The 12,417-nt window shown below is 42.1% G+C and overlaps 1 protein-coding gene across 1 annotated transcript in view; it reads left to right on the top strand.

The window, feature by feature from the left end:
- The first annotated feature begins 571 nt into the window (after positions 1-571).
- Positions 572-12,417, top strand: part of STRA8 (stimulated by retinoic acid 8) — a 37,910-nt gene continuing 26,064 nt past the window's right edge. Inside the window, 2 exon segments of the mRNA XM_008054805.1 lie at positions 572-650; positions 11,748-11,805. Coding sequence (XP_008052996.1) covers positions 572-650; positions 11,748-11,805 — 137 coding nt within the window.

Raw genomic sequence — 12,417 nt, 5'->3', positions numbered from 1 at the left:
GCCCGCCCCCAGCCCCGCCATCCTCTCAGTCCCCGAGGGGGGTTTCTTGGCAGCGCGGCCAGTGGCTTTGTCATCCGAGTTATTGAAAGTGGCTGCTGCCGCCAAGTCAAATACAACTGGACCTTGAGAACATCTTAGATAGTCACGAGGCGGGCAGAGGGGGAGCTGTCCTATTTCGGGTAGTAATTACATCGCAGAATCCTCTGTCCCTGCTCTCCTTTTAGAGAGGAGGATACTAGAGCCCTAAGAGGTAAATTGACCTGTGCAAAGTCACACAAACAAGCGTGTCACCAGAGAGGGTTAACGTCCCCCCAAATCCTTCTGTCAATAAGACTCATTGACTACATAACAGGATAACCAAGATGCACTGCTCAGGGAAAAAACGGCAAGTGTCAGAACAGTATGTATATTATAGCCCCGATTTCTTGGTGGGGGGGGAGGCGTGTATGCACATTTTTAAAATTCAGGAAGATTATACATCAACTTCTCATACAGTCGGCTCTCGTAATCCTCAATTCCACATGCACAGATTCAGCAAATGAGGATTGAAAATTGTTAGGGTCTGGACAGGATGAGGTTGAAATGGATGAATGGAGAAGGGCGGAGAGGCGAGGCGGGGACGCAGCACCGCCAGAGTCCTCAAGCAGGAGGTGCGTGCTGGCAACCCAGAGATCCGAGTAAATGCAAAGAATTGCAACACAAAGAGGTGAAAGAAGAAAAGATTTAAGAAAGCTTCACACCGCCCCCCAAACAGGGAGTGGGCCTACACTCTAGGTGAGTGTGGCCTCCTAGCCCCCCAAATCCCTGACTTAAATCCTTTCCCTGGAGATGTTGCATGTGGCTGCCGTGACTTCCTTATCGACCACCTGTGGATGTCTTGGAGAATCTGTGACACAGAGACCCATTAATGTTCATCTACATTATCATAGCCCCTAGACAAGGGCATGATGAGGATTCTAATTCTCCTGTACCTTCCCGAATGACATTCCTTAGAGCTAATAGAGGATGCACCTCCTCTTATCTCCTAGGCATTCCCAGTGGGTAGCTTCGGGGGATCCTTGGCTTCCCTGTAGATAGTGCCCAACTTACTGGAAGATCTAATCCCCACCTGCTCTCCCTCTGAGTGGTCATAACTTTTGTAATTACAAGTTTCATGACTTTTACAATCCTTGTCCAATGCATGATGTCTTAGGTCTTGTAAATTCCCTTTACTTTAGGCAAGCTTGATTGCCGTTATGAGATACCTCTGATACCTGGCACCAGGAAGTCTGTTTCTGAAAAGACAAAGTCGGTAAAGTTAATTTTTCTTAAAGTATGCATTTCTCCAAAAGCATAGGTTCTACTTTCTCATCATTGTGTCAGGGTTTAAGAACAAGATGAAAAATGCCTTTCAGCTCTCGGTCTGTCCTTTCAAAAATATTTTTTAAAAATAAAATATAGCCGGGCTTGGTGGCTCAGCCTGTAATCCCACGACTTGGGAGGCTGAAGTGAGTGGATTGCTTGAGCCCACAGGTTCGAGACCCACCTAGGCAACTTGGTGAGACCTCATCTCTACAATAAGTCAAAAATTAGCCAGGCATGGTAGCGCGCCTGTAGTTCCAGTTACTTGGAAGGCTGAGGCGGAAGGATTGCCAGAGCCCAGCAGGTCAAGGCTGCAGTGACCGGGAGCAACCACTGCACTCCAGTCTGGGTGACAGAGTGAGATTCCAACTCAAAAAAAAAAATTAGCCGGGCCTGGTAGCACGCGCCTGTAGTTCCAGCTACTTGGAAGGCTGAGGCAGAAGACTCACCTGAGCCCAGCAGGTTGAGGCAGTGGTGGCCGGGAACATGCCACTGCACTCCAGCCTGGGCACCAGAGTGAGACTCCAACTCAAAAAAATAAATAAATAAATAAAATGTAAAATAAATAAACAGCAATTTAAAAAATACAAATAAAAAATACAATATAACAACTATTTGTATGGCATTTACATTTTATTAGGTTTTATAAGCAATCTAGAGATGAGTTAAAGAATATGGGAGGAGGTACAAAGGTTATAGGCAACTACTAAACCATTTTGTATTTGGGAGTTGAGTATGGGAGGATTTTGGTATCCATGGGAGGTCCTAGAACCAAACTCCTGTGGATACCATGTGTCAGTTGGAGTTGTTTTCTCTGAGAGATGAGACTGTGAGTTACTTTCACTTCCTAGTTTTTACTTTTTTATTGTTTGAAGTTTTTTGTTTTTGTCTTTTGGGTGTTTTTGAGTCAAGATCTCACTCTGTCCAGGCTGGAGTGCAGTGGTACAATCATGGCTCATGTCATCCTCGAACTCCTGGGCTCAAGCAATCCTTCTGCCTCTGCCTCCACCTCCCAAAGTGCTGGGATTACAGACTTGAACCACTGCTCCCAACCTATTGTTTGAAGTTTTTACAAGGTGTACATATTTTTTTAAGCAGGAAAATAACCAATTCCTTTGAGCTTTACTTTCTTAATCTGTAAAATAATGTCAATGTCACCTACCTTGCAGAGTAGTAGTGATGATTTAATAAGATAATGTATGTAAACACTCAGCGCAGTGAATGGCCCGTTGGTAAAATGCAATAAATATTTGTTCCTTTCTCCTTCCCTCTAACGATATGACTTTTTGTGTTTGTCAAAGTACCACTCAGAATCACTGCTGCCAGTCTGCCCTGACCCTCCAATCCTACTATATGGAAATTCAGCTCTAAAGGGGCTCTGATTTGTACTAGAGAAACCCAGAAAGATAACACAGAGCAAGCTACAGCAAGATAAGGTAGACTCTTCTCTCCTCTTTGCCTGCTTTACCTATTTCCACAAATGTATCCCCCAGGCAATCAGCCTTGCCCCAAAGGCAGAAAAGAGGAGTCACCTCTGGGACCAATTCTTACTTTGAGATCTCAGATCATCCAAAGTGAACCTGGGAAATTTGAACAAGTCGTAACCAATGGGAAAGTTGAGAATTAGATTTCCCTAAGGGCACCTGAAGTCTGCAACCACATCTCTTACCTCCCCCACCTCCATCTGCCCTGGCACGTCTCAGAGCAGAGCCTGTAAAACCAGCTAAGGTTAGTTTTCTGATCAATGAAAGGCAGATAGATCCTCAGAGTCTTAGCCCAAGCTCTTTGTTCTCCTTGGAATGTCTTTTTTCCAGATATCCACATGAATAGCAGACTTTTCTCCTTCAAATGTCCTTCAAAGTTGTCTCAAATGTCATTATCATAGTCTATTAGAGGTACCATTTTTTTAATGCCTTAAACTGAGTGACTTATTAACAACAGAAACTTATTTCTCACACTTCTAGAAGCTGGGAAATCCCAAATCAAGGTGCCAGCAGATTCAGTGTTTGGGGAAGGCCAGTTGTCTGGTTCATAGATAATGTCAAGTAACATGCCCAGTACAAAGCATCAGTTGCCATAATCTTTGGTAGATAAATTTTTTCTCACTATAGCCAGTTCCATACATCATTTATGAGCACATCAGAAAATTGGAAGTGGTCCACCATGACCCATTCAATAATTCACATGTTTCCTACTGATAGTTCTCAAGCCTGCCTTAGGAGACAGTTTCTATGTTAGTGTTTAGCACACTAAAAAACATACAAATTAAAATAGATGTCCTTTTTTCACCACTCAAATTAGCATTTTTGCAAAATGTATTGTCCACTGTTGGTGAGTATAAAATTAAGTGGCCACTGTCATTAAGCTTCAGAAGGAGCAACTTTCAGAAATTAATTTATAATTGATCAACTCCCTCAAATGTTCCAACTCTTAAACCCAATGATTCCCCTTCTAAAATTTTCCTTAAAGAAATAATTTCAAAAATAAGATACATGCAGAATGGGCTTTTAAAAACTAGAAGGCAAGTTACCTTTAATAATAAGAGTTATCTACAGTAGCGTAGGTTGTAATTGCCTAGAGGCTATAGTGGGGTACCTCCAAGAACTTGGGAATGAAGAAACTGCATTTTCCACTGAAAATTAAACTGCCAAATCATCCTAAGATGGATCAGAATCCAAAGATGCAAAAATCAGTGGAGAGACAAAAGCTACTAGATTCACATGCTTTGATCGAGGGCATTGACTCAAAATAAATATTATGTCAATTAGAGAAAGTTATAAGTATACAGAAATCAGAGAGTGACCATGGACAGAGCCATTCAAGCACTCCCACAGCATTACCAGCAGATGTCCTTGTTCTGTCCCGTGTCAGGGCCATTTCCAAGATGAGAAGGAGCCACTAGACCACCCCAGAATTGGACCCTGAAAGACATTCCACTCCCCTTTTCCTGGTACCAAGTTTACATAGGAACCACTTGGTTCCCCCAACTGAAAGGTAGTTTCTAATTATGATAATCTTTTATGGTAGATGGAAGGGATATAATTTATACCAGTGCTACCATAAACACTCCCTGTCTGTGTGACAGTTATACATGTCATTCAAAGATTTTATAACGTGGCACCATAATGTCTTCCTTAGGCTGCTGTGTGGTGTAATTGCATGAATTCATCTTTTAGAACTTGGTCACTCCTGGGAACTATAAGAACCAGTTTCAGCTGGTCTGTTCTTCACACCATTTCCACATGTAGGAGTCTGTTACTGATTTCTACAGGGAGAAAGAAATCTGAAACAACAAAATGCTCAACATTAGGCAAAATGTTTATAAATTATGCTACATCTATCCCAGGCAATATTATGTAGTAGTTAAGAATTTTGTTTTTTATAACAGATGCTGGAGAGGATGTGGCAAAAAGGAAACACTTCTACACTGTTGGTGGGAGTATAAACTAGTACAGTCTCTGTGGAAAACACTGTGGCAATTCCTAAAAGTTCTAAAAATCGACCTTCCATAGACCCCGCAAGCCCCCTACTGGGAATGTACCCAGAAGAACTCAAATCACTCTATAAAAAAGATACCTGCATATGTATGTTTATCGCAGCATTGTTCACAACAGCAAGAACATGGAACCAACTGTGCTGCCCATCAGAAGAGGACTGGATTAAAAAATGTGGTACATATACACAATGGAATATTATGCAGTCATAAAGAAGAACAAAATAATAAACTTCACAACAACCTGGATGGACTTAGAGTCTATAATACTGAGTGATCTTTCACAGAAACAAAGAACTGAGTATCACATGTTCTTACTCATAAGTGGAACTTGAACAACTATAAGAAAAGGATTGACAGTAGCGGGAAACTGTGGTGGGCAGGAGGGAAAGTGGGATTGACAGTAGTGGAAATCTGCCTGGGGAAGTGGGGGGACACACCTCATCAACAAGGATACCTGCACAATGAATATTTGTATACCTAGCCTGGAATTGTACCCCACAATTTTAAAATTAAAAAGTTTTTTAAAGTAAAAAAAAAATTTCTTTGTTAAGAATATTTAATTACTTGCAAGAATAGTCATCATACATGTTGAACATGTATGATTCATACTCTAGAAACCAGTTTGGCAGTTTCTTACAAAATTATGCATACAAATGCCATACAACCCAGCAATCTCACCCTTGGGCATTTGTTCCAGAAAGACAAAAACTTAGATCTTTACATAAAAATGCGTACACAAATATTTATTCATAATAGACAAAACTGGAAACTACCCAGATATTCTTCAACAGTCTGATTCCATTTATATGGCATTTTTGAAAGACAAAATTTAGACATGGAGAACAAATTAGTGAATGCCATGGGTAAAGGAGGGGTGAGTAGGAGGGAAGTGAAGAAAGAAGGAGATGTGATTTTTTTAAAAGGGCAGTATGAGGGATCCTTGTGGTGATGGAATTGTTCTGTATTTTGACTGTGGTTGTGGATGCACAAACCTATATGTGTGATTAAATTGTATAGAACTAAACACTCACATAAACGTAACACAGGAAATTTTGAATAAGATTAGTAGATTGTAAATGTCAGTATACTGGTTTTGATATATTACTTTATTTTTGCAAGATGTTACTATTGGGGAAAACTGAGTAAAGGGTATAATGGGAGCTCTGTTTTATTTCTGTTATTTTTCTTCCTTTTATTGTAACTTTTACATATTTATGGGGTACAGAGTGATATTTCAATACATGTATACAATCTATAATTATGAAATCAGGATGATTAGCATGTTGGTCACCTCAAAATTGTATTTATTATTTTTTTGTGTTGTGAACATTCAAAATCCTTTCTTTGTATTATTTCTTACAGCTGCATGTTAATCTATAGTTATATAAAAATAAGTTTAATTTTTATAATACAGAATTGTAGATGTAGTACTATTGCTTTGCAAAATATTTTGATGTATGTGTACTACCCAAAATATTGACTCTAAATAATAGAGGAGTTAGTGTCTTTATGCTTTTAATGCTTTTCAAATTCCTTACTGTGAACATATATTCATTTTATAATTTACCAATACAATGAATGTAATATTTACTCACAGCATATCCGTTTGTCATAACAATCACATCTTTGTGCTGACTCATACAAAGTTCTTATCAGCTAATCCCCTAAAACTCTTAGGCATGAATTGCTGCTAAACTAAGAATTTCCAATCTTGTACTTCTGCAATTCAGTTTCTGGAAGCAAATATGGGACCTCACAGCTGAACCCTGTTTATCAAGTTGTGTCATTTCTCTGGCTCCCTGCTTCCCTGTCTGCAAAGTGAAGATCTTGGACCTGAGCTTATTCCAGCACTTATAGTTCCCAGCCACATGCTGGTATACCAGGCACCTGCTAGGAGCCTTGGTCTATCTGTTTGGAGATAATGGACCCTAAACATAGAAAGTGAACCACTTTCTCTCAGATCTCAAACTGTGATCATATGAAGAGCAGCTCAAATTAGAGTGAGAACCTGCTGCTCCCCAGCCCCACCGCCTTCCGACCCAGAAGGCAGCAAAGTCCCCATTTGCACAGGGCAATAAACTACCAATGGTGCCGCTAGACTGTCAGTAATAGGAATCTGTAGATTGATGAGTCTATAAAATCTTTCACTTTCACTGCTGGAACAATTGAAGTCTCCTAGGTTAATAAGTAACATGGCCTTTGCAAACATCAACTGGAGGACAGAATGTGAGAATTCCATCTCTGTTGCCACACTTCCTAAAACACAACTCCTGTGCTCGCTCACACTCGCTCGGCTCTCCCCCCCCCCCCCCCCAACAATCTCTCCCCTCCCCCTTCCTTTCCTCCTCAATTTGGCTTTTCTGTCATGGTTCATGCTGGTATAAATTCTCCCTCCAGACACATCACTGTAACCCTTCTCAGGGCTTCTCTTCACACCACTTTATACAGTCTATAAGGAGCCACCTGGCACTTCTCTTGAGGGAATCTTTTGTCTCCTTGTATCAGGATCTGGGATAATGGCTACTGTCTGGTGGATCCTACTTTCCTGTGCAGATGACACATAAACTAGCTGCCCCTCCTCAAAATTCCCAATATTCACCCCTGATTGCTGTGTGCCTGCAGGACCCACACCTCTCTGCAATTATCTGTTGCCGAAGGGGCAGAAAAGGATTCACTTTTGAGCCTCACCTGTGGGTTCCCCCTTGACCAACTTTCCCAGTATAGTAGAAATGCCTCCGCCTCCAGACCCACCTCTTCAACAAAGAGCCCAAAGTTAACTCCACCTGGTCTCTGTACTGGTTTTCTTGTTGTTGTTTTTTGAGTTGGAGTCATCTCTACAATAAATGTAAAAAAATTAGCCGGCCGTGGTAGCGCGCGCCCGTAGTTCTACTTGGAAGGCTGAAGCGGAAGGATCGCCGGAGCCCAGCAGGTCGAGGCTGCGGTGGCCACGAGCGACCACTGCTCTCCAGTCTGGGCAACAGAGTGAGACTCCAACTCAAAAAAAAAAAAACCAAACAAACAAAAACTTGGTCCTTCAATGCATATTAATTTGAGAATCTCTAATCTAGGTGATTTGACAGGAAGTAGTCTGTAGCACACTCTTTGAGAAACATTGATGCTTAGGTTTGTACTATGTCTCTGGATCAAAAATTCAACCTCTGACTTGAAGAAACCCACTCTAGACCAATGGTTTTCACTGTGGTAGCATATTAGAATCATGCAAAGAACTTTTAAAATATAAATATAGGGACCATACTCTGAATCAATTAAATCTAAATCTCTCAAGGTGAGACTCAAACATTGGTATTTCTTAAAAGCCAAGTGGTATTTCTAAAATACCAAGTGGTTCAAGGCCCAGTGCAGTAACTCATGTCTGTAATTCCAGCACTTTGGGAGGCTGAGGCAGGAGGATTGCTTGAATCCAGGAGTTTGAGATCAGCCTAGGCAATGTTACAAGACTTTGTCTCTACCGAAAAAAAAAAAAATTAGCCAGGCATGGTGATGCATGTCTGCAGTTCCAATTACTCAGGAGACTAAGGTAGAAAGATTGCCTGACCCTGAGAAGTCAGTTGAATCTGTGGTGAGCCATGATCATGCCACTACACACCAGCCCAGGTGACAGAGTGAGAATCTGACTCAAAAAAGTAAAAAATAAAAAGTTCCAGGTGGTTCAAAGGTACAGCCAAGGTTGACAGACTGAATCCTCTCACTTTACCATCTTTGACAATTAGCCTGGCCTTTTGTTGTTTTGGTTTTTTTGTTTGTTTGTTTGAGGAAGCCTAAGACAATATCTCTCCTTCCAATAACACTTTAATTCAAAAGTAAAGCAACAAATGACGAAGGGGAAGCACTCCCAGAATAGCAAAGACCTACAAAAATCTGCCTCTCCATAGATAATAATAGCACTGGCAAAAGTGTTCAAAATCAGCTTTTTCAAAACTCTGAAAATTAATCAAAGGCTTGTAACAATCTGAGGAGTATTTATTCAAGAAGCCCACAGCTGCATCTTGGCTCAGCCTGTAATCCCGCGCCTTTGGGAGGTTGAGGTGAGTGGGTTCGAGACCTGTCTGGGCAACTTGGCAAGACCTCATCTCTACAATAAATCAAAAAATCAGCCGGTCATGGTAGCGCGTGCCTGTAATTTCGGCTACTCGGAAAGCTGAGGCGGAAGGATCGCCGGAGCCCAGCAGGTCGAGGCTGCGGTGGCTGGGAACGGCCACTGCACTCCAGTCTGGGTGACAGAGTGAGACTCCAACTCAAAAAAAAAAAAAAAAAAAAAAGAGTGGCACGCTTTTGTCATGTTAATGGGCCCTCCTCCTATCCACCTCTTCTCAGCTCTGCAGTATTTAAAACCGCGTTTTAATGTGCTCCTCCTTCTATCTCCCTCTTCTCACCTTGAAAACCAAGAACAGGGAGATATAGATCATGCAAATAGTAACCAAAGTAGAGACGGAACAGTTATACTAACAACAGACAAAACAGACTGAAAATTATTATTATAGAAAAAAAGGACATTTTGCAATGATAAAAAGGGTCAACACATTAGAAATACATAGCAATTACAAGTATATACACAAATGTGTATATAACCATGGTAAAAACCATGTGATGCAAAAACTGACCAAATAGAATGGAGAAAATGGTAATTTAAGAATAATGGTTGGGTCAGGTGCTGTGGTTCATGCCTATAATTCCAGAACTTTGGGAGGCCGAGGAGGGAGGACCTCTTGAGCACAGAGAGACCGAGGAGGGAGGATCTCTTGAGCCCAGAAGTTCGAGTGTATTGGTGTTTATAAATTTCTAAGATCATAAGATGACAATCTCTTCAATTCTGTGAGAAACCTTACCACAAAACCACATGTGCCTATCACAAAATGATTCTATGAATATGTGTAAATGATTTATCAATTTGCTTCAAATTCTTTTTTCTTTTAATTTTTTTATTTTAAAGATATGGGGTACAATTCAGAATTAGATATACAAATGTTCATTATGCAGATACCCTTGTTCATGAGGTGTGCCCCCCACTTTCCCCAGGCAGATTCCCACTACTACCAATCCTGCTTCCCCGTCCCCCTCTCAGCAGTTTCCCACTACTGCCAATCATTCTCTTATGGTATTATGATAATTGTTCAAGGTTCACTTATGAGTGAGAACATGTGATACTCAGGTCTTTGTTTTTGTGAAAGATCACTCAGTATTATAGACAGTTCATCCAGGTTGTTGTGAAGATCATGATTTTGTTCTTTTTTATGGCTGCGTAGTATTCCATCGTGTATATGTACCACATTTTTTTAACCCAGTCCTCTTTTGATGGGCAGCATGGTTGGTTCCATGTTCTTGCTACTGTGAACAATGCTGTGATAAACATATGTGTGCAGGTATCTTTTTTATACAGTGATTTGAGTTCTTCCGGGTATATTCCCAGTTGGGGGATTGCAGGGTCATATGGAAGGTTTATTTTTAGATCTTTTAGGAATCGCCACACTGTTTTCCACAGAGGCTGTACTAGTTTATACTTCCATTAACAGTGTAAAAGTGTTCCCTTTTCACTGCATCCTCTCCAGCATCTGTTGTTTTTTGAGTTGTTAATGATGTCCATCCTGACTGGAGTTAGGTGGTATCTCAGTGTGTCTTATGGCAGGGGCGCTTGGGGTTTTGATCAGGAATTGGTTGCCAGTTCCAATTTCCATAAGGGTATCTCCTGCATTTTCTAAGTTTCTTATAGTTTGAGGTTTTACATTTAGGTCTTTGATCCATTTAGAGTTGATCTTTGTGTATAGTGATAGATAGGGATCTTGTTTTAATCTTCTGCACATGGTCAGCCAGTTTTCCCAGCACCATTTACTGAATAGGTTCTCCTCTTCCCAGTACTTGGTGGAGGCTTTGTCGAAGAGGAGTTGGTTGAGTAATTGAGGTTTCAAATTCTTTTAAAGAGTTTTAGCTTTGAACTGAGACCTATAGACAATGGCTCTTCGGGAGGAATGAGAAAGGCAGAGACACAATGGGCAAGTGTACTCTCTGCCTTCAGTTAGGGGCTCTTAGCACTTCTGCCAAGATGAGCCTGAGACACAATCCCAGATGGGCTTTTGTCCACCATGTCTCTCACACAGGGCCGGACTCTGGTTTCCGGGAGAGCTTGTGGGATACAGTAAACTCCTTTATGGAGAACGGCCATTGCTGAATCAGCATAGCTGGGTACTTTCTGATATAGGAAGACAGATGTACGACCTCTAAAAACATGTCTCAGGGCAAAAGTTCCCATGCTCCCCAGATCCCCATAGGAAAACTCCCAAAGGCTCATGGCCTGTCATCACAACTCAGCATCAACTTTTATGGCACTTAAATGAAATAGTTGGAAGCCAACATGGAGAACAAACTCAAAAGACTGTTCCTCTGACCAGAATGTTAGAACTGAGGGCTCACAGCAGGGGTGGTCATCCTGGGTTAGTGTTAATGCAGGGATCTTAGAAGGCTTCCTGGTTGGATTGGTGCTGAACTGGATCTAGGAGGAAGGAATGCTCCTGCATTGCGAGTGAGGGTGTCTCAGGGCAGATTCTCTGCTGAGGATGATATTTCAAGACAGGATCTATGCCATTGTGCAGGGGGTCTTTCCTTTCGGGGCAGGATCTATGCTATGGGGAGGGAGAGACTATTTCAGGGAAGAATCTATATTACCCTGAGAGAATATTTCAGGGAAATAAGAAGGGAAGTGTATTTCAGGGAAGGATCTATGTTACTGGGGGTGTGGCGTGTATTTAGGGTAGAAGCTATGTAACTGAGAGGAAGAGGTCAGGTTCAAAGGGTGATGGTATGTGTGAACGTTGCAGAGAAGAACTCTGTATCTAGAGCTGCTGAGAGGCCACCAGGAGATCCCCAGGGTTCGTGGGCAGACCTTTCTGCCTTGCAGCTGTGGGGAGGGTTGACTGAAGTAGACAAATCCTCATTTTTAATAAAGAAATCAGGCTGCTATAGGATAGTATGCTTCCCAGTAACACTCCACCCCAAGACTGCATTTCTTCTAGATACCGATCTTCTCTATAGTGAGATGCACCAGGGAAACAGATGTGTGTGTTTTCATGGCTGGGGTGGGCCTGGCGGAGTGGGGAGTGAGTACAGGGAAGGTTGGGGTAGGTCAAAAGTTGATTCCCAAGCCTCTTTTTAGCCTCTCAGGGTAAGAAGAAGGCGCTGTAAGGCACAGCTTCACATACTCCTGGCCCCTTCATCCCTACCAGGCCCACGCCCGGCTAAGGATTTTACTCTTAATGGGTGCTTTTTATGGGACAGTCTCCTCATACAGAATGCATTGTTTAATGTTCCACCAAAATCCTTTAAAGATGAGTCTGTGTCTCACGAAGGTAAAACGTAAGGAGTGTTTACTGCAGGTGGGCCTGATGGTGAGAGGCGTGGGACAGGGCCAGGAGAGAGTAGCCAAGGAGTGAGGGTGGAAGAATCTCCTCAGGGCCCTCAGCAACCCTGGGTCAAAGGCCACCTGAGAGCCAGAAGGGATGGGGTCAAAACCTAGGCAGAGCCGGGCTCGGTGGCTCAGCCTGTAATCCCGCGCCTTTGGGAGGCTGAGG

The sequence above is a fragment of the Carlito syrichta genome, unplaced genomic scaffold (assembly GCF_000164805.1).
Source record: "Carlito syrichta isolate Samal-C Ts95f unplaced genomic scaffold, Tarsius_syrichta-2.0.1 Scaffold301530, whole genome shotgun sequence".
In the NCBI taxonomy this organism is placed as follows: domain Eukaryota; kingdom Metazoa; phylum Chordata; class Mammalia; order Primates; family Tarsiidae; genus Carlito; species Carlito syrichta.
This window is presented reverse-complemented; position numbering and strand designations above follow the sequence as displayed.